The 25520-nt window shown below is 46.5% G+C and overlaps 1 protein-coding gene across 2 annotated transcripts in view; it reads left to right on the forward strand.

The window, feature by feature from the left end:
• Window positions 1-12481, forward strand: part of ZFP64 (ZFP64 zinc finger protein) — an 87731-nt gene extending 75250 nt beyond the window's left edge. For both annotated transcript variants that reach the window (XM_059132645.1, XM_059132647.1), the window contains 2 exons: window positions 8193-8444; window positions 11203-12481. In XM_059132645.1, the coding sequence (XP_058988628.1) occupies window positions 8193-8444; window positions 11203-11912 (962 nt within the window). In that variant the 3' untranslated portion in view covers window positions 11913-12481. The remainder of the gene's footprint in view (window positions 1-8192; window positions 8445-11202) is intronic.
• Window positions 12482-25520: the final 13039 nt, after the last annotated feature.

Here is a 25520-nt window from a genome sequence, read left to right on the forward strand (position 1 = left end):
TGATCCCAGAGTCCTGGGCTCGAGTCCCAGGTCAGGCTCTGCTCAGCTGGAGTCTGCTTCGCCGTCTCCCTGCAGCTCCTTCTGCTTGTGCTCTCTCTCTGTGTCAAATAAAATCTTTAAAAAAAAAAAAAAAATCGATCTGTTGGCTCTTACAGAAACCAAACCAGGCGGCTTAAACATAACCAAGTTTCTCTCGAGTACAACTTATGGAGTACTCCAGAGCTGGCAGAATGGCTGTCGTCCTTAAACTATAGCTTCATCTCCAGGTACGAGGCAACAGCTCTATTAACTAGTGGAAAGCAGAAGCGGGGAAGGGGGCCTCTCCCTTAGGCCATGCCCTGCCTCGCCCCCTAGCAGCATCCCTCATGGGATTGGACAAACCTCGGGCATCAAGGGGGGGCAGGGAAGTGGTTTCCAGAAACCACTAAACTCCGGAGCTCCCATGGGAGGACCAACTTCTGGGCGATTAGTAGTCTCCGCTAGAAATGGGTGTCGTGCTGTGCAAATGAGAAAATGAAGGGTCCTTTTTGCCAGGAAGGGGTAGGTCATAAAGGGCCTTCTAGTGAAGGGAATGTTGATCATCTCCTTGAAAGACCAGGCTGCCAGGATGAGGTCAGCAGAAGCCATCTGAAGGAGACCCCACCATCGTGACTGGCTAAGGCAACCTCAAAGCCCGTCGGTGGCTCAGTCCTGCCCCCCTCAGCTGGGCGATGCTACCGCCACCTAGTGGATGGGGCCAGATGTGCCTCCAAATCCCTAGGATGCTCAGGTCAGACCCTACCACAAAATTCCCAGATCCCCAAATGTGAACAGTGCTGTGGTGGACCTAGAAAGATAGGGGGTGGATTAATATTTTATTGGAATAATACAGTACATGATGGGGATACAGAAAGTAGACAAGGCCCTGTCGTTGGGGTCAGATTCCTGGGTACAGAAGGGGGTGTAGACAGATGGCTTCTCCAGCACTTACTTAGGCTGTTTTACTGTGTCCAAGGCAAATGCTCTAGCTCTGAATATTTTAACTGGTGAAAAAGGGTGGGGGGGCTTAAAGCATCTCTCCCTCAGGGCATGACCCAGGAGTAGGATCCCTTGTGATTAATAATGAGACCCAGCTATGGTGGTTTAAAGCCAAGATATTACCGTCTTAACCACAGTCCCAGTCGGGTATGGTAGCCCATGGTTTTGGGGACTTTGGCTCTTATGTTATGTTGTTGCTTAACATCACAGGTGTGTAGCCCATGCTGGCATGGTCTGAGCTGGCTTACTGACACCCCTACCCCCCATTTAAGGTATGAGAAGTTACCCATCACTTGGGTTCATGCCTGTTGGCCTGGAACATAGTCACATGGCCATTCCAAGCTGTGGAAATGGAGGCTGGGAGAAAAGTCTTGACTCTGGCCATGTGCCCAGCTTCTAGAGTGAAGGTTCTGCTTATAAGAAAAAGCACGGACGACTGGGCTGAAGGGCATCCCGGACTGAGCTGTGAGAGGCAGGGAGGGTGCTATATGCAGGTCATCTTTTGAGGCTTAGGCTGGACTTTTGCCAGACGGATACCACGGTGGTTCTCAAAACACTGCTGTGATCCTTTTACATCTAAAAATTGAGATCTCCCCCACCCCAAGTTTGTGTTTTATGTATAGTTACTGTGCCAAAAATTAAAACTGAACTTTAAAATATGTATGCACTTACAAATAACAGTAAGCCAAGGTGACCGGCTGTCTCAAGCGGTAAGGCTGGCAACTCTTAATCTCACGATTGTGAGTTTGAGCGCCACGTTAGGTGGAGAGATTACTTAAAATTAAAAATTTAAAAAAAAAAATAAGCTCCTTATAGCAGTACTTCATGAGAAGTAACTACTTGCCCCCAAAAATGTGACCAGTGGTATTATCTAGACCTTTGCAAATCTCCTGAAGTCAACTGGGTTCTCCCACCAGCATACAGTCCATTGCCGTGTTTTGAGCATCTGAAGAAAATCTGTTGCCTTGCGTGTGGTTGGAATGGAATATTTTGGATAGCCTTTTCCGGTAATTTTTAATATCCTACCAAAACACAACAGAGGGAAGATTCTTTAACTTTTTAAAGATTTATTTTAGAGAAGGAGCGTGCAAGCGGGGGGAGGGGCAGAGGGAGAGAGAATCTTCGAGCAGACTACCCACTGAGTGCAGGGCTGGACACGGGACTCAAGCCCAGGACCTGAGAGAAAACAACCTGAGCGGAAACCAAGAGTCAGATGAGGACTGAGCCGCCCAGGTGCCCCAAGGTTAGTTCCTTAAGGCTCAGTTGCTATATAGAATCTGGAGCCATATCCACAAACTTTTCAAACTGATAAAATCCATTGTTCTGTTTACTTTTTGAATGGCTCTTAATCATGCTTGATTTTTTTTTTTTTTAACTTGTCCTACATTGGCCACTTGGAAAACACTGGTTTAGCAATGTACATAATCCTTCCTAACGTTGACCCGTCTTACAATAGGAAAAAAAAAATCACTTATTAATATTCCCAATCTCATCAGAAAAATTGAAAAGAAAGCTGCACACACAGGGTAGGGAATAGAGGTTCGGAAATCCTAACTTTATTAGAGCTGAGATGTTGCTGCTGCAGCACTGTAGGCAGTCTTCCCTGAAAGGACAGGCTCGCATAGCTCATTCTGAAGGAGATTTTCACCAAATCCCAAATTTGAAAAACTCACCAGGGCCTGTTGGTACAACCGTGTGCTTTGGTCTGTACCCTTCCCATTTCAAGACACCGTGTTTAAAAAAAAAAACTTCAGGAGGGAGAAATTTAATAGAAGGTCTAGGTTTTGCTGCTGGGAAGGCTGTTCCTCCGTGAAACTGGCTTTGGGTTCCCTGGGAGGGTATGGCCAGGAGGAAACTCCGTGCCACCGCCTGTTGGTGGGATGGGGAGAAGGAGCGGCTAGTGGTTCATGCTCAGGCATGTGTAGTTCTGCCCAAGTGTTCCCACAGCAGAGTGGAGGTCAAAATGGAAAAGGAAAATCCCCATCTTTTTAATAGAATGAAGATCTTCTGACTACAGACTCAACCAGAGGAGACTGGGGTACCCCCAGGCACTCACAGACTGCACTTTGAGAACCGTGGAGGTGGAGGCTACGTGTGGGGGAGGGCATGCGGCCTGTGTGCCCAGAGTGAGGGCTTGCTGCGCGCTTATCTGGGGGAAGGTGAGAAAGCGGAGTGTGCTCACATTAGAGACCTCCTGGAAAACCAGGCCCTAGAGGGGGGTTAATTACCTTTATTCTAAAACTGCATTTCCTCTCTATATCCCAAATGCCAGTTTATCCTGGATGAAAATTTTTAATCAAGAGTTGAATTATAAATGTGTTAAGATGCTCATGCATGTATTTAGCTTAGTAAAGGAGAGGGACTCACACTACTGCTGTCTTTTATCCTCTGTCCTCATTTAGCACGGGAATCCGGATTCATTGGTCATGCATAAGTGGGGGCCTTTCTTCCGCTGTGCCGTAGACCATTACTCGAACGTGAATCACTGTTCCTGGCAGACTTAGAGCGTGCCCACACTGCTCTCTGCTTCTGACTTTTTCAGCAGATGGAGGCAGTGTAGATTATTAGGCTGTGAGGACCATGTCCATCTCCGGGACAAATGAAGACCGCTCAGTCCCTTTCAGTGTCCTCCAGAGTCAGTCACCACTCTGCTTTGTGCTGTCTTCTGTCCGGGACATCCCCCGGCCAGTGGAGCAGCCTCTGTCTGGAACCTGCCAGATAAAGGCAATCTTGACCGGTTTTTCCTACGGTGGACTCCTGGCAATTTTGTGAACCCTATAGGCCCTTTCTGGGATTTTTTAAATTAAAGCCCCTTAAATTGTATTTAGGTACACTTCTATCAGTAGTAAACATGTGGCATTTAATACATAAACCCCAGCTACCTTAAGTGTGGTAAAGACCAGACAGCCTCACCCCTGAGCTTGTTAGAAACCCCGAATCTCCGGGCCAACCCAGCCGCACTGACATGAACTACATTTTCCTCGGTTTCTGTAAGTTCAACTTGAGAAATGGGGAATGTTGGTCAGAGGGTACCAACGTCCAGCTGGAAAATGAAGGAGTTCTAGGAGGCTGATGTACGGCACGCCAGCTGTTCAGGTAGCGACTTCCAAGTCTGTCCTGACAAGAGTAGATCTTAAGTGTTCTGACCACAAAGAAACGGTGATTATCTGAGGTGAAGGCAGTGTTCATGAACCTTATGTTGGTAATCCATTTTCAGCTTATACTTGTATTAAGTCACCACATTGTATACCTTAATGTCATGTCAGTGATATCCCAAATCTCATTAAAAACCCATTTTAATGAGCCCACCCCCCTCAGGCCCCAAATGATAGGGATATGCAGGAACACTAAGAAAACCCCGAGTTTGAGGCACCTGGATGGCTCAGTCGTTAAGCGTCTGCCTTTAGCTCAGGTCATGATCCCAGGATCCTAGGATCGAGCCCCGCATCGGGCTCTCAGCTCGGCGGGAAGCCTGCTCTCCCTCTCCCACTCCCTGCTTGTGTTCCCTCTCTCAATGTGTCCCTGTCAAATAAATAAAATATTTTTTTAAAAAAACCCAAGTTTAATGTTAGCAGACCAGCTACCAGGTCCTCTTAATCGTGCCGTAGTGATTAACGTAAAGGACCCTTCAGAACCGCAAGTATGCTTGGTGGGTGTGAACGTGGCTCCCGTGTACTGACCAGAGTCTCGGGTTGTTGATTACATGATGGGTAGATGCTAAATTCCAGTTAGAGGTAGTAGAAATAAAAATGTAATAATTTCCCATGTAAGGTCTTGGATCTCCTACATCTTATCCTCAAACCCTAAATTAAGAATCCCCTGATCTTGAGTCGGGGGAAGCACCTGAGTGGCTCAGTCTATTAAGTGTCTGCCTTTGGCTCGGGTCATAATCTCAGGGTTCTGGGATCAGGGTCTGGGTCCCTGGAGACTACTTCTCCCTCTCCTTCTCCACTCCCCGTGGGCACGCCGTGCACTGCATCCCCCCCCCACCCCCGCCACCCCCCACCTTGCGCTCTCAAAAGCTAAAAAAAAAAAAAAAAAAGGGAAAAAAAAAGCCTGATCTGGAATGTTACACGTCAGCTGGTCAAGAGAACCATGGTGAACCACACACCGGCTCTTAAAAGGATTAGCCTGAGAGTGATTCCTCCATTTCAGTCCTGTTTCACTGGGCAGAACAGGTCGCATGCCCAAGCCTGTGGTCACTGGGATTGGAGGCAGAGTTCCCCTGCAAAGGGGACAGTGAATACTCCAACTGTACATAGTATACATGGGGGGTGTACCTCTGACCGAGCAACCGGAGTTGCCGTTGATCAGTTTTCTGCTGGTTCCCACTTGGTAACTGGGTATATTCCTAGAACGTTATCCACTTCATCAAGTCCTCATTTATCGGGGCAAAGTTCTACTTAGGCCATAATGGATTGGATTTGTGGTCCCCTTTCTCTCGTCCACTGTCTCTTGGAATGGTTCCCAACCAGGTAGTCTCGTCCCCCAGCCCCCCGGTCCTGGGGACATTTGTCAATAATCAGAAGACCTTTTTGACTCTTAAAACTCGGGCTAGAGGTGCTACTGGTGTCCAGTGGGAAGTGGTGAATCTGCTGCTCAGGACAGCCTATGGCAAAGGATTACTTGGCCAAAAGGGCAGTGATGCTGAGCTCGAAGACCTTAGAGTTTTGGTATCTTGAGCAAACCTCCCTTCTTAACCATTATTTTGTTTATGTGGATCAACAGCTGTATATCTTGATTTCTTCTAATTGATTGAAATGCATCGTTCACTCCAGCCTTTTGTTAAAAATGAACTTATGTCTACAAACACTGTTCTGAAAACAGGGGTAGGTTAAAAGGTTTGACACACACAGCTTTCCCTGCTCATCTCTAGAGAGTTTGTAATCTGATTTTCTTAAAAATTGTTTTAAAGGGGCGCCTGGGTGGTATGGTGGGTTAAGCCTCTGCTTTTGGCTCAGGTCATGATCTCAGGGTCCTAGGATCAAGCCCCACATCGGGCTCTCTGCTCAGCGGGGAGCCTGCCTCCTCCTCTCTCTCTGTCTGCCTCTCTGCCTACTTAGGATCTCTCTCTCTCTCTCTCAAATAAATAAAATCTTTTTTAAAAACTGTTTTAAAATATGCCCTGACTTTTGAAAAACCTTTTGGGAAACAATATCAGATTCATAAGTTTGAGTTACATCTATTTGTTTTTATCTTTTCAGTATGTATTTTTTAGTGGCTCTCTTTTATCCAGTATTCAATACTCCTATCTTTTAGCATTTTCCTAAAATATTTATGTACCTTAGGAGCATTACGCTGATTTTTAAAATATGTTAAAGCTTTTAACAGGGAAACTAAATCTGTTCTTACTTATATATAGCTTGACTTTTACTTGTGTTCTGTTGCCTTTCTGTATGGTTCTCTTGTGGCTTGGAAGCAATAGTTTCCACTTGATTATATCCCACATCTTATCCACTTCCTTTTCTCTGATGTGCACAGTTCAAGTGTGCTGCTCTGAGTCATCAGCTGGCTTTCTCTTCTCTTTCCACAGAATGCTAATTCAAGTATCGGACTCTATTTAAGTAACTTCTTTAGAACTTTGCAGACACTGCTTCCCTTGTCTGAGGAGTTACATGCTGATCTGAGCATTTCTTTCTGAAATTGTAAGAGCTCCTTCGTGGGCTCCTGAAATTGTATCTCCCTGTCTGCAGATAAGCTATCTGAAGACTCCGGACTGTCGTTTGTGTTGAGAAATACCTGTTTTCTCTGTTCTGTCTTGGACCGTCTAGAGCTGGCTCTAGTGTCTTGTACTTTCCCTTTCGGGCAGCCTTCTGGGAGATTCTTGGGCTCCATCTTCAAAGTCCTTTTTGTGACATCCTTTCCGCTCATCAACTTGGAATCTTGAGAGTCCCAGGAGAATAAGAATTACTATGGAGGGGCGCCTGGGTGGCTCAGTGGGTTAAGCCTCTGCCTTCGGCTCAGGTCATGATCTCGGAGTCCTGGGATTGAGTCCCGCATCCGGCACTCTGCTCAGCGGAGAGCCTGCTTCCCTCTCTCTCTGGCTGCCTCTCCGTCTACTTGTGATTTCTCTCTGTCAAATTAATAAATAAAATCTTTAAAAAAAAAAAAAAAGAATTACTATGGAAATGAAAACCAGGGCACCTCCGTGACTCCGTCATTAAGCATCTGTCTTTGGCTCAAATCATAATCCCAGGATCCCAGGATCGAGCCCCACATCAGGCTCCCTGCTCAGCGAGAAGCCTGCTTCTCCCTCTGCCACTCCCCCTGCTTGTGTTCCCTCTGTCACTATATGTCTCTCTCTGTCAAATAAATAAAATCTTTTTAAGAAGGGAAATGAGGGGTGCCTGGGTGGCTCAGTGGGTTAAGCCTCTGCTTTCGGCTCAGGTCATGATCTCAGGGTCCTGGGATTGAGCCCCGCATCGGGCTCTCTGCTCAGCAGGGAGCCTGCTTCCTCCCCTCTCTCTGCCTGCCTCTCTGACTGCTTATGATCTCTGTCTGTCAAATAAATAAATAAAATCTTTTTTAAAAAGTGGGGGGGAATGAAAAGTATTTGCTTTTAGATCTTCATCTTCTTGAGTTGGGTGTGTCTTCCTGGTTCTGGCTTTCCCCCAAGCATTTGGTTATTGGGTAGACTTTTTTATTCTGGAATGGTTGTAGGGGAGGGACAGAACACTGGAGGAAATGCTCTGGCCACGGGGTTCTGTTCTCTGGAGTGTCTCCAACTACTTGAGGGCTTTGCACTGTTTCTGTGGTGTAAGCACCCTCATTTTCTAAAATCATTGCTGCTATGGTTTGGTACAACTGAGGGAGGAGGCAACCTGACCACTCGGTGCGAACCATGAAAGCTGTTCCAAGGTCCCTGTATCTGACCCTGAGGACTTCTGTAACGACTCTCCATTTCCCCAGACAGGGTTTGGCCTATGATTTTTGGCCTTCACCCTGATCTTACCTGTTCCTTACGATTCTTTATAATTTGTGAGCCATCCATGACTAGCACACCTTCTCGTTTCCCAATGCGCTGAACTACGTACTCCAGTATCTTCCTATCTGGGCACTGGGACAGAGGGAAGAGGCAGACCCCTCGGCCCCGGCTACCCTCTTGGTCCGATCTCTTTGCAGTCACCTTAACAGAGAAACCCTTAAAACCTTGAATCTTCCTTATGTGTTTGAAGGAGACAAACCCCACAAGTGTGAGTTCTGTGACAAGTGCTTCAGCCGGAAAGACAACCTGACCATGCACATGCGTTGCCACACCAGTGTGAAGCCCCACAAGTGTCACCTGTGTGACTACGCCGCCGTAGACAGCAGCAGCCTCAAGAAGCACTTGCGGATCCACTCGGACGAGCGGCCCTACAAGTGCCAGCTCTGCCCTTACGCCAGCCGCAACTCCAGCCAGCTCACCGTCCACCTGCGGTCCCACACAGGTAGGTCCTTGGCCCAGAGACCTGTGCCTTACTTCTTGTCCAGTTTCTTCACCTCCGTCTCGCTAAAATGCAAGCAACCGAGAGGACTTGGTGGTCAAATGTAAAGGAGTTGGCATTTCTGTGGTTTTTCACCCAGACAGCCAATGTTCCGTAAAACGTGAAAGTCTGACAGCTCGGTTTTTTCCTAACTCGACAACATAGGCCACAACAGGGAAGCAAGGGATGTCTCTCAAAAGCCTGACGTCTAAACGACGTGTCTCAGTCATTTCGCGTAAACTGATCACATGGCTGAATTCTGAAACGTAGCAGAATTAGTTGACTGGACCTACAAATCACAGGCTTCTAGTGTTAGAAATCAGACTTTGCCAAAAGCTTTCTCTTCCGTTGTAAGACCCCACTGAATAACAATAGAATCAACCAGTTTATCGAGGCACAGAGAAGTGGGGATTGGGGGCTCATAAGGCTCAGAAAATGAGGTTGTCCAGTGAATTCGTAGAAGAAGGCAAGCAGATGGGATATGCTGACATCTGAAACTAAGTTTAAAAAAATAAAGAAAAACTCTTCCAGCAGACAAATGGCTCCCAACTCTGTGGCTCCCTCACAGCCTCTTGAACCCATGTTTTACTACCCTGAGAGTCTGGACTCAGAACTGGCACGTAGACTGCCAAGGCCACAGAGTTCAGAGGAGAAGCGAAAGCCTGTTGGCAACATGGCCCACACTACCCAGTAGCACGTAAAACCTGTGGCCGCCTCTACCTAGTCCTTAATCTGGTCTGTTCTTCCTAAATCTAAATGTCCCCTATGGATTATGAATCACTGGCAAGAGACAAGTGGTCTAAGATGCCCCAAATCTAACAAATCCTGGAATTAGCAGAATACCTTGGGTCATAAACAAGAATTCTTCAGTTCTAATTGGTATCTACCCACTAGCAGAAACGCTGCATCCAAGAAGAGTCCCGTGAAAAGGTAGTGAGAACGAAGTATGAATTAAAACTGAAGTTGCTGGCTACAAAGGCAAAGAAATTTTCCAGAGCCTAGAAGAAGAAGAAGAAAAAAAAAAAACTGATTTGGATAACTAAGAAAGAATAAGAAACTGGAAGTTTGGCCACTGGCCAGGTCTGGGGTGGGGGGGGAACAGAAGTGAGAAAATCAAGTAAGAAAGAATATCTTGATTCTAAGGAGCCATGAGAGTGGAAAGGATGCCAAGCAGGACAGATGGAGTGGATGGGCAGAGTCAAACCTAGAAAATCTTCTCCCGTGGTATTAGCTTCTAGGGGGATAGTGGAATAGTGCCCTCAAAGCTGGGAAATGATTTTGGATGAAGAATTCTATACCCAGCTAAACTGAAGTATACCAGTATCCTGAAGTGTATGAGTAGAAAGTAAACCAAAAACGAAAAAAATAATAAATCAAACTTCCAGGTGTCATGCTAGTGGCAGTTACTGAAGATAAATTCTTCTCCAGGGAGGAAACAAAATGTGGCCTATCTGATGTCCATTTGAATATTGCTAACAGGTTTCAGTAAAGGAAAGTATGAGGATGATTCCTATGTTGAGGCTTAAAAGGAAATTCAGTGAATTAAAAACTCAAAATCCACAAGAAATCTCATCTACAATGTTCCATAATTAAAAGACTGGGTGACTTTTGAGATGATGGTAAGATTCTTTCCCCCCGAATGCATAGTCCCATCAAGAATAAAGCTAACCCGTGACCCAAAATGAGCATGTAAGATAAGAGAATTAATGTGACCTTGATGCTGACACCATTGTCAAATGGCCCAGGGGTGACCGTGACCCTCTAAAGTGTGCAGAATTCTGGTGAAGTATTTGCCTCCAGTGAATGAACTATACTCAGTCCTAAAATAGAGTTTGATTCTAACACTGAAAACAACTCGTTAAAGCATGGGAATTCACTGGCCAGAATGCAAATGCTCTTGAACTTAAATGTCAAAATCCCAACAAGTAGGAAGAGGTAGTATGGTGAAGACGAGGGAATCCTCAAGAAACTTCTCAGGCTGATGGACTAAAAGTTAGGAGGCTCTTACCCAACGTAGAAGGTTCATGCTAGAGGAATATAATACACACCCAGCAGTGGGGAGAGGCTGGACGTGTAGGGTAAGAGAGATCATCTTTGCTTATGTTCAGCTGAGGACAGTTGTTAGGGTAGTGACCTCCAAAGGCACTAAAAGTCCTTAACAGCGCTCCAGAGTACAGAGGAGGCCGTGGATTTTCAGGAATTGGTCACCTGCTGCCGTATTCCTGTATTTTGTATATAAAATTCAGTCTTGTGTAACTATGAGACTTCAGGAATACAAGCCAGTCAGTTGACGTAATAGAGCGTAAACACTGGAGTCGGTAATACGTCATGGTTTGATTTACAGCAGTTGTAACAAAACCGTACCTCCTCCATGTCCAGTTCTGGGGTATTAGATTAAATGAGAGCTAGAGTCGAAAGTAAAGTGGCCTCACGAAGAGGCCAGGATGCCCTGGTGCCTGAGTTCAAATCCCTCCTATTTGACCTTGAAGCCTCCATTTTCCCATCTGCTCAGTGGGGGTCATAGGACCCACTCATAAGGTTGATGTGAGCATAAAAGAAGTTACCGTACATGGTAAGTGGTGGTGTCAGGGAGTTACCCGTCGCTGGAGTCCAAAGACCCAACTCTCTCTGCACCTGGTGTTCTGATGCATGTTTGGAGGGGGGAGGGGACTTCTTTGCTTGTCCTTGTCTGCTCTAATGGAAACGCCCCTTCCATTGTCAGGGGACACCCCCTTCCAGTGCTGGCTCTGTAGCGCCAAGTTCAAAATCAGCTCGGACTTGAAAAGGCACATGATCGTGCACTCGGGGGAGAAGCCCTTCAAGTGCGAGTTCTGTGATGTCCGCTGCACCATGAAGGCGAACCTCAAGTCTCACGTCCGCATCAAGCACACGTTCAAGTGCCTGCACTGCTCCTTCCAGGGCCGGGACCGGGCCGACCTCCTGGAGCACAGCCGGCTGCACCAGGCCGACCACCCCGAGAAGTGCCCCGAGTGCAGCTACTCGTGCTCCAGCGCCGCGGCCCTGCGCGTGCACAGCCGCGTGCACTGCAAGGACCGCCCGTTCAAGTGCGATTTCTGCAGCTTCGACACCAAGCGGCCCAGCAGCCTGGCCAAGCACATTGACAAGGTGCACAGGGACGAGACCAAAACGGAGAACCAGGCCCCGCAGGGCAAGGAAGGGCCCCGAGGGAGCGGCTCCCAGCACGTGGCCAAAATAGTGACCCAGCGGGCCTTCCGCTGCGAGACCTGTGGTGCCTCCTTCGTCAGGGACGACTCTCTGAGATGCCATAAGAAGCAGCACAACGAGCAGAGTGAGAACAAGAACTCGGACTTGGTCACGTTCCCACCCGAAAGCAGTGCCTCGGGGCAGCTGGGCACCCTGGTCTCCGCGGGGCAGCTGGACACGTCCCTGGAGCCCGGCCAGTGCCTCTAGTTCAGCCGAAGAGGCTGGTGGGCTGGCCGGACGCCGGACAGACACTGCAGTGCAGCCCTCCGAGGGGAGGCCATTGAGCCAGACTCAGTGTCCCCAGCTCTGGGGACGGAATGCTCCACCTTTATAAAGTTGGCCTCGAGGTCGTGGGCTGCGGTCACCGGCCTGAGAGCTGACGCCAAAGCAGCTCGGTGGAGGCTCCCCTCCCCGTTGCTGTCTCCCCTCCAAATGTCGGCTCCCCAGGTTGACCCCGTGGTTCCAAGGTGGGGTGGGGAGGTCCGTCACGCACCCCTCTGTCCCGTAGGGATGGTTTCGTGATGGAGGCCGATCCTAAAACTGACCCACCTGCGATGGAATTACGAAAGTATTTAGACCACGTGGGGGACTAAACTGATGTGTATAGTGGGAATGGTTAGGACGGCCGCGGGGGTACGCTCCGTGGAGGACCTGGGGGCCTCTGGGAAGTTCTATTTCTTAATCTGGGTGGTGGTGACGAGTGTTTGCCTTACGCGTTCATGTGGTTCCTTTTATCATTGTCTTATAATAAAAAGGCAGACTGCGCTGTAGAATGAGGTAAGGGGAATGCTTCATTTTTCTTTGCTTCCTTCCATTCGAGTGGGTATGCAGTGGGGTTCTTCATGGCCACCCGATTCCAGAACGCGTTCTAGACGCTCGCAGGATTCTCCCGGCCTTGAGTGCCACGGAGATGAGAAATGCAGTTTGACCTGAAGGTGGCGCCAAAGATCAAGCGAACAGTAGCTGAGCCCACTCCTGTGCCTTGCGAAGCTGCATTTCTGTGCTTGTATAGAAAAGACCTGGGGCACCCATGGGCCCCGGGCTTGGTTCCGGGACATGTGATGCAGGACACAGGCAGAGCTGAGGGTCTTTCATCCCAATCAGCATTTGGTGTTCGCCGAACCAACAAATGAAAATCCAAACTTCTTATAGGCGGACGTTTTACTTTGGCCAAAACGTAGGAGGCTCTGGAGTGCCAGTGGGTATGTAACTTACCCACGGTTGTTCTGTTGTTCGGCATCTTTTCTTCAAGTACAAGTAATAGAAATTCTTACGTGCCCTCATCACATTAAACGTGTAAATCCATTGTTTTTGGTAGACTGGGAGGAAAAGGACGAGAAAACTTCTATAGATTGTACACGACGGAATACGTAGTTCACTTATGGGAGGTGTGTAGCTTATTTCGTTATGAATTCTGTTGTTTGAACATACCTGATTGGAGGGTGGCAGCGGGTGAATGATTGATACACTGTCAGATCTCGGTGTAAGGAGAATGTGATGTCTGAAACCCATGATAGAATTAATCTTTGCTTTGCAACTGTTTTCTTTTCAAGATTTTATTTATTTGACAGATCACAAGTAGGCAGAGAGAGGAGGAAGCAGACTCTCTGCTGAGCAGAGAGCCCGATGTGGGGCTCGATCCCAGGACCCCGGGGTCATGACCTGAGCCGAAGGCAGAGGCTTTAATCCACTGAGCCATCCAGGCGCCCCTGGAACTGTTTTCTAAGGTCCGGGAGTGTCTGGTGACTGAATGCCTGGGCATGGTACAGATTCGGTTGTCACCTCTGTTTGTCATGACTCTTATCCGTGTTTCTGTTCTAGTAGCAAGTGGGCTGTTGACCTTTCAAGTGGGAACCCACAGATAGAAATCATATAAACGTCCCTCGAACTTTTCCTGTCACAGCTCTTCAGATAAACAGGAAAAGCCTTTTTAGAAGGTTTTTTTTCCCCCTCCAACTGTATGGACTTCGTGGGTCTCTGGTCCGCCCTCTGTATCACCTAGCAAATTTGGATTCCCCATAGAGCAAAGGTCTGCAAAGAGTTCCAGACCACACTGTAAATACTGGAGGCATTCTAGGGCCATAACGTCTCTCTTGTGAGAAACTCTGGCTTTCGCTCAAAAACAGCCATAGGCTATAAGAGAAACAATGAACCTACCTGTTCCAATAAAACTTTATAAAACAATTGAGGAAGTGGAAGAGTAAACCCTTCTAGAATGAGTCTCTAAATATACAGATAGTGACAGAACTGTGGGGAACAGCCGGGTTGGCTAAGGGGCTGCTGACCTGGTGCAGACCAGAAAGGCCAAGTTTCTTTGCCTCCGTTTGCAAGGTCAGTGTGGGTCTGAAAGGGGAAACTGAGTGTGTGAGCAGTTTTACTTCACCGGGACCAGATCGTAAGGGCCAGATAGTAAATATTCTGGGCTTTGTTGGCCTTTGTCTCCGATGAAATGATTCAGCTCTGTTCATCTCTACTGTTGTAGCACAATTACTCACCTCTACCACTGTAACTAAAGTAGCCGGGAATGGTAGGTAAGCGAATGGGCATAGCCGTGTGCTGATAAAACTTTATTTACGAAAAAGGCCATGATGTGAAAGGCCTAGTTTGCGGACCCCTGAGCTGGACTGTTGAGTGCAAGCAACAGGGTGAATGATCGTGGGCTGAAAACGTGGGAAAGAGATACTGAGAATGCTAAATGTCCTGGTCTCATCAAGGTGGGAGCTGCTTCATGCAACAGATGCGTTCAAGGTTAGGCATTAGGGAAAACGGAGTCCTTCTGACCCTTACTCATTATTCCCCGGCTCTAAAATCCCAGGGAAGAGTCCAGAAATCAAGATGACCTTATGTTCTTTCCTGCTTACAGTTTCTCGCTGCCGTCTAGGCACTACAGAGCATGATTTTTGTCCTTGCATTTCATTTCTTTCTTGAAGATGAGCCTTTTTCTGTTGCCGTGGCAACAGGAGTCCCTACTTGGAGCCAGACATTATGCTAAGAACTTAACCTGTGTTCACTGCTTTCTCCCAATGCCATCCAGAGCTGGGACTGGGCAAGGAAGGGGAGGCCTTTGCCTAGGGCACCAGAAATTCCATAATCAAGAAATATTTTAGGGTGCCTGGGTGGCTCAGTGGGTTAAAGCCTCTGCCTTCGGCTCAGGTCATGATCTCAGGATCCTGGGATGGAGTCCCGCATCAGGCTCTCTGCTCAGCAGGGAGCCTGCTTCCCTCTCTCTCCCCCTCTGCCTGTCTCTCTGCCTACTTGCGATCTCTGTCTTTCAAATAAATAAATAAAATCTTAAAAAAAAAAAAAAAAAGAAATATTTTAATTGGCAAACTGTGGCCCGCAGGTCAGTCGCTTTGTTGTTGCAAAGTAGCATTAGAAGTTGGCCTAGGAACTGAGGCCAGCTGTTTAGGGGCAGAATTGGATCCTACCTTCACGTAAAATTGCATTAAAATACTGACCTTGATCAATGAGGTTCGGGGAACCACTTTCTATTCGGCACCTGCAGGAACTGTCTCACCCACCCCACCCTGATCCCTGCCTCTTGTCCAGAAGCAGAAACCGTGTGAAGGGTAAAGAAACTTCTAGAACAGATTTGGGTTTCAGCCCCTGGCAGGGTAGCTGCTAGGCTGGGTCTCAGAGAAAAATTTTATTGAAGTAATAAATTGAGCAGCGTGGTGTGGACAGTCCCAAAGAAGCCTTTTGACAGAAGTTAATGGGATTGAGGAGGAAGGAAGTGGGAAGCCCCAGCTCTGTGGCTGACATCCAACCAGAGACTCGGATTCTCTGTTTGCTCCTCTAAATATACCACTGCAGGCATTTGGCTTCATGATCAAATCAGTTGCTGTAAAGCAAAACCAAGGCTGGCTTACCTGTTTGCCTGTTTCTTGTTTCATTTTGGGGGAGACAGATTGGAAAATAACCAAGAACTAGTACTGCGACCTTCTGATGTTGGGGAACCTGGCTTCTGTCTTCCCCCTCTAGATCTTCCGCATGTGGCCCAAGGTGGCACCGCCTTAAGCTCCAACCAGGTGGAAAAGGCCAAGCCCCTTCCCCTTAACACTGCCAGCAAGCTGTACGTAAACTTTCACTCACCTCACCTGGTTACCTGGCTGGTCCTCCAGCCTTGCTGTCGTGAAGGGGACTGGGAGATGGTGGCTCTGGAGTAGCCTGTGCTAAGTTCAAACCTGGAAAGAGACCCTGGGTCACGAGTGTTCTCTGCCCTGAGCAGCCTCCTGACACTGGAGGGGACTTTCCTGGGAATCACGTGGCTCAGATCCCGAATGCCAAGGGTGTTCAGCACACAACTCTTTTATCAGGGCTTTGCTGGGCCTGTCTTTGCCTGCTTTTGATGGATGTTGGTCCATGGCACTTGTCCAAGGTGTTCTGTCCCTCTAGTCTGGTGGGCTCAACAATGGCCACGGTCACCTGGGAAGCTCTTAGGTATATGGAATCTACCTTGGGGGACAAGAAAGGAATGGTATTTTCTGGAGTTCTGCAGGTGATTCTAACATGCAGCCGGAGACCGCTGCTCCTGTTGAAGGAGTGGAGCTGTCCTCGGGGACCAGCGTGCCACCTGTGCTGTCACAAAGGTCCCCCCACTTAATTTCATGCTGTGCTCTTGCCATCCTAAGATTCTTAATTTTTAAACAAAGAGTCCTGTGTTTTCATTCGGCATCAGACCGTGCAAATTATGTAGCTGGTCCTGCGAAGGAAAAAAAAGAATCTGCCTGAGAAGGACACCGGCTTGTGTGGCTGGTCCAGAAACTGTTGTAACCATGGTTGGCCAGCAGGGCTCTGCATCGGAGGACCAAGCCCAGGGAACCATAGTGTTCATGCATTCCTCTGCATGAGTCCATTCAGACACCCCCCCATGAATGGCATTTGCATTTGTCCTAATAAGGGAACCGATCTTCAGAAAAAGTTAATATAGCTAGTGCGGGATGGTCACACCGTGTGTACCAGGCTCACGTCCCCGCATGGCATTGGCAGTCTCATTCTCCACTCAAGTATTTGGGGTGGGGAGTCTTCCCTTGGCAGAGATGGGGGGATCAGAGGTAGAACCATTTGAGTTCCAAGTGTTAAGGCAGAAAAAGGATAAGCTCTTTCTGCAAGAATGGTGAGGTCTATGGTGTGATTGGGGAAAAAAAAAAAACCCTCAGTTATGGTTATCAGATGATTACAGAAATGTCCCTAGGCTGTCCAACTGCATGCTGGCGCAAGTATTACAGGAATGACCGACATGACCTTCCAAGGCAGGCAGGTTACATAATTGTAGTGTCTAAAGAGCGTTTGGATTTGAACCCATGTCGGAGGCCTGCAGGAGGAAGTCCTTCTAATACCCAGTACTGCCTTGTTGGGAGACTTAGCTAAAGGCCTGTGTTCATTTTTTTGAGGCCCAGACGTCTTTCAGTCCAATGAAATTATGACTCCCTTGTGAGTGATGTTTAAAGATTTTATTTGAGGAGGAGGAGAGAGCAAGCCAAGAGCCCAAAAGCAGAGGGAGGGGGAAGCAGGGTCTCTGCTGAACACAGAGCCCAATGCAGGTCTCAATCCCAGGATCCTGAGATCATAACCTGAGCCAGAGACAGATGCTTAGCCAACTGAGCCACCCAGGCACCCCCTGAGTGATGTTTAAAAGAAGAAAACAGTGCATCTGTTTGTAAGGAAAACCGTTATATTAAAATAGTTATCAAAATAGTTTTTGAATTATGTACACTTATTAGTGCTTAAATAAGTTCTAGCAGCAGATCTAATAACTACTTTTATTTTGAAGTGGTGATGGTATTTCAAGATAACTAGAGCCTGAAAAGTTCTATTTCACATGTTGTATGCATATACCTGATTTCCTTTGACTTGCTAATGCCACCGTGGTTTGGTACCTATGTCCAGAATTAACAGAAATGCTCGATTCAGTTAAAGGCTTGTGCAGTGAGTTCCTCTTCTTTCCTGTCCAAGTCCTTGGACCCTCTAACTTCCATCCATGGTCCTCTTGACCTTCTATGGAGACCTTTAATGCTAATGCAGCTTCTCAAATCTGGTGCCCATTGTAAAATTTGAATTTGCACTTGCTTCTGTCATAACCAGATCGAGTAGAACCAGCATTTGAAAACAGCCTGGGGTGCCTGGGTGGTGCCGTCGGTTGGGTGTCTAACTCTTGGTCTCAGCACAGATGATGATCTCAAGGTCCTGGGATGAAGCCCCCCAATCCACCAGGCTCTGGGAGAATTCTGCTTGAGATTCTCTCTCTCCCTCTCCCCCTTGTGCTGTCACTCAAATAAATCTTAAACAAAAAAACAAAAACAATCCACTCCCGCCACCCCTGCCCCAAACACCTTGCAGTAGGAGGGCTTCACCAAATGAGCCCTCTGTAGCACGGTGTACGGTCTTTTTCTGATGAGGGGCTCGATCCTCACATGTTAGTTTAACGGACTTTGACTCATAGAAAACAGACCCTGTAGGTTTATCGGACAACTCTGAAGTTCTAGAGCCACTGCCCCCATTCACCTTGTACCGTATATTTCTTGGAAGGTTGCAAAAGACAGGCTTCGCTAAGGGCAGGCGTCTGCCCAAAGCTGGGTGGGTAACAGGTGAATCACAACAGTTAATTCTAGTATTCAGACCCGGGGTCCTTTGCGCTTGTCACAAGTGTGGGCATGGAGGGGAGGGAATGGTGTTTCATGCGTGTTGGTGGTTACTTACGGATTTGAAACAACCTACCTTCATTTCTTTTAGGTTTTTTTTTTTTTCTTTTTTCTTTTTTTTTTTTTAAGATTCTTATTTATTCATTTGACAGAGATCACAAGCAGGCATAGAGGCAGGCAGAGAGAGCAGGGGAAACAGGCTCCCCGCTGAGCAGAGAGCCCGATGCGGGGCTCCATCCCAGGACCCTGAGATCATGACCTGAGCCCAAGGCAGAGGCTTTAACCCACTAAGCCACCCAGGCTCCCCATTTCTTTTAGTTTTTATAATGATCCCTTTATAGGTAAGAGAAGTTGATTCCCTGTGTGGAGTTCTTTTAAAACTGACATCTCTGGGGACCCCTGGGTGCCTTAATTAAGTGTCTGCTTTCAGCTCAGGTCATGATCCCGGAGTCCCAAGATCAAGTCCCACATCAGCTCCCTGCTCAGCAAGGAGTCTACTCTCTCTGCCCCTTGCCCACCCCCCATGCGCTCGCTCTCTCTCTCTCTCTCTCTCTCTCTCACACCTTCTCTAATAAATAAAATCTTTAAAAAAAAAAAAAAAGACATCTCTGGATTTTGAGAAAAATTAGATACAATTTGCCTCTCCGATTGTCCACCCATCCCCAGTTGAAGACCTTTCTAATACCAGTATCTGAGGGCATTCATGGTACAGATGTCCTTTAGATAAATGTTTAGCCTTTGAAAGAAATATCTTTATTCCAGATCCTCATTTCTTCCCTGACCCCTAGACCAGTTTCTAGCCCAGGGGTCGGTAAACTTTTTGTAAAGCAGGTAGTAAATATCCTGGGCTTTGTGGGCCATTCCATCTCTGTTGCAACCATTCAACTCTGACCCCGTAGCAGAAAGGCGGCCATAGACAGTAAGTAAAGGAATGCATAGTTGTGTTCAGTTAATCTTTATGGACAGTGAAATGAGTTTCATGTACTTTATCACGTCACAAAAGACTTGGATTTTTTTCCCAAGCATTTGAAAATCTAAAAACTACTCTTAGCTCATGGACTGTGCAAAAACAAGTGGGGGGGTTACCATGGGAAACCCAGAGCGGAACGTACAAGGGATCTCTCTCTTACTTTGTACAACTGCATACAGACCTACAGTTCTCAGTAGAAAGGGTGTCTGTTTGTTTGTGTTTTATGAAATAACAGGTAACTGGCTGGATTTGGCCCCTGAGCTGTAGTTTACAACCACTGCCGGTCAGAAAAACTTATAAAACATGGTATTTAATTTTAAATCACTCTCATTTCTTAGATTGTTTTTGACACGAAAAGCATGCTTGAATACGATTTCTTCTGATGTGTGCCATTCCCAAACATTGCCTTTATATTACAATTAAAATACAATAAAATACAATTAAAATACAAAATACAATTAAAATACAAAATCTCGTATAGGTATCCACATAATCAAAGACTCTAGCATTTCTCTAGCATCAAAGGGATAGATGCAGTGCATTTACGTTGTCAGATGTTCACTGATTTAGGAAAGATGACGTGTCAAACTTTCTAATTAGGAAAGTCATTTATTGTAAATGAAACTTGCATTCTTAGCGTCTTGTTTATATTTTAAAATAGTAATATGTACATGTGGTTTAGGGGGAAAAACATCAGGATGTGCTGTGAGAAGTCTCTCATCTGGGTCCCTCTTCGTCCCTTCCAAGAGGCGGTCATCATTAGCTGTGTCTTTGTTTCCTTAGAAGTTTTGATTTCAAATTTGTCGTCATGGCTGTTTTTGAGTTGGGTTAGCCGCCAACAGTAATTTATAGTAGCCACCAGTGGCAGCTGGTGCTCCAGACCTCAAACACCTCTACTCCATACAGCGACTTTCCAACATAGGTGATGCTGGCCCCACTTTACAGATCGAGCTCCTGGAAAAGTCCTTAGTCACTCGCAGGTAGCGGTCGCAGACATTTCTTCGCGATTTTCCCCATTGCCTGCACAGGAAGCACCTGGGCATGGTGCCGAAGGCCGCCTGTCTACCCTCACGGCCCGAGCAGTGGTGATCCTGGCCTCCTGTCTTGCGAATGACCTCTCTGCATTCCCTCTTCCTTTTCTACTTCTCCCGTCTGCATGGGGGCCCCACCCCCGACAGACATGCACTACTCGGCTATTGCAGAGGGCTATCTGGTCACCTTGGAAATGTATTCCCTGCAAGTCATGGCACATTTCCTGTGACCATTCTTATAAGGATCTCTGGAGCAAATGTCCGCTCCTCTTCTCTACAAGTATTCAAGTTTCAAAAAATTATTCTTGATTAGGCAAAAACTAACAGGACACACATCCCCCCTGCTGACTTCCTGGCATTTTTATATCCAGTGGGCATGGTCAACCATCAAAATAAGGCTACATGTTTTAGTTAAGCTACAAATCCGTAGTCCTTCATCTGGAAAACAGACTATGGTGAAGCAAGAAAAACCTACACCCTGACAAAGACCCTTCAAGCCAGAAAACAAGGCCCCAGTGCTCGGCTCAGAGCATTAGGTGGTGTATTAATCAACCATGGCTGATATAATGTTGCATCACAAACTACCACCATCACCCAAACACAGGGACTCTCAGCAGACATTTACTTTCTCATCTGTGGTTGTCTTAACAGCTCAATTTTAGGTTAACCAGACCAGGCTCCAGGTTTCGGGCTGGGTTCTGGTCTATTCACTGAATATCCACATTCTCCTTGGGTCAGTGATGGTCATGATCTCCTCCTGGCCAGTCACGGGAGCAAGGCACAGGGCAAAGCAAAAATGGCAAAACTGGATAAAGCCTCGGCTCACATCCCGTTGGCTGATATCCCATTGGCTATAGAAAACCCAACACCCGAGGGGCAGGGAGATACATTTTCCATGCACTGGGAGGACCACAGCATTCTTCAGCCAAGGGTGGGGGTGTGTAATCCTGTTCGAAAAGAGCAGGGAACCTAGAAGCTAATCCAGAGATCAGCGTTCTCCAGTCCATGAGCTAAATCTGGCCTGCTGCCTCTTTTTATACTTTTACTAGAATCTCAACATGCGGATGAAATCGTCATAAATTCACCTGCAGTCACGAGAAAGAATACAGAGCAAGCGCTTGCACAGTTCACCCAATTTCCCCCAATGATGACCCGCGGTACAAAGTGGTTGTTTTTGTACAGCCATTAAGCTAAGAATAGTTTTCAGATTTTCTTTAATGGTTGAAAGAAAAAAAAAATTGCAATATGGGAAAACTACATGAAATTCAAATGTGTGTCCATAAAGAACACAGCACAGCCATTCATTGGCCTTGTCTGTGACTGCTTTTGAGTTCCAGTGATCTAGTAGAGGCAGGGAGCAGGTGTCCTGCAGAGCCTTAACCATCAAAGATCGTGGTCTTTACGGAAGGGGCTTGCTTGCCCATCCTGGCCCAACCCCTAACAGCAGGCACCCCCTCTACTGGCAGGAGCCTGCCTTTATTTTGGGATTCCTGCATGCCGGATGCTCTCATAAGCTTTACCTACTGGAAGTCATGGAATCATCCCAAGAACTGTATGGGGTGCGGGGGCAGAAAACCCCGTTTATCCCCATTTTACACGAGTTCAACTAGAGCTGCAGAACTTGCCCGAGGACACAAAGGTTATGAGTGGCAGAGCCGGCTTAGAACCCCACACAACCCAAACCTGAGTATTAACCACCATGCTGTTCTCGGTCTTTCTGCTCCATCCAAGTGCTAGTAGGGACAGTGGATTTTAGGTGCTGTGTCCTGCTGTGCCGAAGAGTGAGAACAGACAAAAGCATCCGAGGGAGGAGAGTCCCAGCAACCCCTGGGCGGTGCGATTAGCCTGGTCTTCACATTCTCTGTTGGAATTCTGGCCATCCTTGAAAGCCTGTTTCAGATGCCGCCTCCTAATCCTGCGGGGCTGGAAGGGCTTCCTCTTCCTTTTCCCTTCCCAAAGCAGACAATAGCTCTTGTCGGATTCTGCTTTTAGGGTTTGTGTGTAAGGTTGTTTTGCCCACGTCATACCCCTCCACCGGGGATACAGACACTAGGATGCTCAAGTCAATACTAAATTGTCAGGCACCTGGGTGGCCCAGTCGGCTAAGCATCTGCCTTTGGCTCGGATTATGGTCCCAGATCCTGGAATTGAGTCCCGCGTGGGGCTCCCTGCTCGGCAGGGAGCCTGCTTCTCCCTCTACCTCTACCCCTCCCTCCTGCTTGTGGCTTGTGATCTCTCTCTCTCCAGGATAAATAAGATCTTTAAAAAAAAAAAAAAAAAGAAAGAAAGAGAGAAAGAAAGAAAGAAAAGAAAAGAAAAGAAACCCTAAATTCTCTGGGTGCGCAGTATCTTCCAGATTTGTATGCCAAGTATGTGAAACGCCGTTGTGACATGTTATAATCAGGAATTTTGAAACTCTGCCTCTGGTGCCTACGAGGCTTTGTGGTCTGGTGTCCTGAAACCTTCCTGATGCCAGGTGGCCGTTGGTAGGGAGGGTAGATTAGGCATTTGAAAGATGAACCACTTTCTGCTACGGAAAGTGTTCTGTCCTCAAGAACTGTCGATGTTTTTAAGCAACTTTGTTTTCTTACGACCCCGCCGTATGTGGTCATCAGGGAAAATGTTGAAAAGCAAAATAAAAATGAAAAACCTGTATTCTAGCCATTGTTAGTTTCTTGATCTTGGAGCACCTGCAACCCAAAGGCAGGTAAGGAACTTTCCCTGTTGGAAATGCTACAGTGAAAAGCTTCGTGGAGAACTGTCAAGTGCATCCTTATTTCTTGAATGTGAACTTCAAATATAGCATGGTGGGTTAGAGCCCAGAGGCAGAAGTCAGGATGCCTGCTTTGAATTCTGGCTTTGTCATTGTGTTAGCTGCATGACCTTGGTCATCTTACTTGAGACTTCTGTGCCTCCTTTTTTTTTTTAAATCTACGGAATGAAGATAATCATAGCGCCGACCTCACAGAATTGTCACAAAGATTAAATAAATTTGTGTAGAGAGCGAGGAGGGTGTCTGGCACATAATGATAAGCCTCAGATCGCGAGCTGGCTAATTATAATTTGTATTTGTAAATGAGTGGTTAATAACTGCACATAGTTCTTTACCCACGCCTACGAGGCTGTGCAAGAGTTTCCTTAAATCATTTATGTGTGACTTTGGAATTAATTCTATTACGTTTGTATTTTATCTATTTTGTCAGTAGTCATGTCCAGTGCTCAGACTTGAATAAACCTATACACATCTTGCCCTTTATTTTCTTCTCTTTGGCCAAATGAAAGATGCTTGTCCCTTGCAAATATGGGGACTCAATAGAATGGAAATCGTCTGTGTATCACAGACAAAACTCAATTCCACGGCCAGACGTGGGGCAAGAGAGTCTTGGGCTCTGCTAGAGGGAGACTCACCGGAAGAGGAATGTAGCCAAACATAGAAAAGGCGAGGGGCGGCTGGGTGGCTCAGTGGGTTAATCCTCTGCCTTCGGCTCAGGTCATGATCCCAGGGTCTTAGGATGGAGCCCCGCATCGGGCTCTCTGCTCAGCAGGGAGCCTGCTTCCTCCTCTCTCTCTGCCTGCCTCTCTGCCTACTTGTGATCTCTGCCTGTCAAATGAATAAACAAAATCTTAAAAAAAGAAAATAGAAAAGGTGACTCTCCTTGACCCAGAGATGCTCCTTGTAGGAGTTTCTCCCATGGAAAGAATTTGGTTACATGTGCAAGTGAATGTGTATTAAGCCGGTTGAAGTGACATTGTCCGTAGGCCCAGTTAGCAGCATCCAGCCAAAACTTCCATGAGCACAGGCAAAATCATAACACAGCCATGCAGTGGCTGACACATGAACCCTTATGGGTTCTTTTTTTTTTTCCCCCTCTTCAAAAGGTGTAATTCTGACCCTTGTGTGCTGATATGGATAATGGTTGAAGGTCAGTTTTATTAAGTGAGCAAACAGCAAGTTGCAGAGCTCTCTGTACAGTAGTCCCTGTAGCATTCAAAAGAGAAATTCTGTGTGCGCCTATTGCCTCGAAGGATACAAAATAACTTGAATGGTGGTTGTCTCTGGTCCGTGAAGCAGGTGTGAGGAGAGGGGAGATTTTATTACTTTAATAGCCTTCTGTTGGGCTTTTTACAACAAGCAAGGACTACATAAATAACAAAAATGGCTTTTAAGTTTTTCTCCCACATTCTCACTTATTCACTTTGATGTCCACGTTGTAAATATATACAATACATTAATTTAAACACGTAAAATCCTTTGGAATTTAGGAGTCCTACGAACACCTCCCTTCTCGTATTTTGCTTCTCTGCGGTGCCTCTGCACCTGTGTCTCCCCACCCCTCGCCACCCACTTCTGGACATTTTTAACCTGCCAGTCTCTGGAGAGCTCGGACAACAAATGGGAAACGTTCTAAGGCAGTTTGTGAGTTGCAGAATCTCATCTCTCCAAATGTGAGCCTAGAAGAATCGATCACCTTCATGGGTTTCTTTGTTATTCTCTGAGATTCTAACTTCAGGATAAAATAGAAGTTTACTCCGTACAGTGGCCATTTCAGCAGCTGACCTTGATTCTGTCCAAAAAAAAAAAAAAAAAATTTCTGTCACAGAGTGTGTCTATTCACTGTTTGTAACTTACCTCCCACTCTTGTGCTTTCCTCTGATTAAATATTTCTAAAGAATATTCTCCATCTCTTAAAAACAGGGAGTATTGTACAAGGGACAACACAATTTATTAGTGAGATTTCACACGAGAAGGAAATGTTAAGTTTTAAATATTTGAATGTTAAATTTTAAATGTTTAAATTTTAACATGTTCATTTTTAACCTCTTGCAATGTGATCATTTTCATTATCTAAGTTAAATTCATGCTTGTAGAAGATTCAGAAAATGCAGAATAATACTGAAAAGTAAAATCACCTTTAGTCCTAAAGTCGCAGGCAACATTTCCTGACATTTTTGCTCTATTTCTGTAGCGTTTTGATGTGCTTGTTATGTTTTTACATCATTGCCGAATGTATTACCATATGCACAATTTGAAATGCTTCTATTCCCTTCTTTAAAATGTAACTTTTCCCCCGTGTTATTATATCCTGCTTACAAATATAGGTTACTTTTCATTACATCCTTGTTGAACATTCAGGCTTCGAATTTTTAATAATTGGAAATGATGCTGGGGGTA

The sequence above is a fragment of the Mustela lutreola genome, chromosome 9 (genome assembly GCF_030435805.1).
Source record: "Mustela lutreola isolate mMusLut2 chromosome 9, mMusLut2.pri, whole genome shotgun sequence".
Classification (NCBI taxonomy): Eukaryota; Metazoa; Chordata; class Mammalia; order Carnivora; family Mustelidae; genus Mustela; species Mustela lutreola.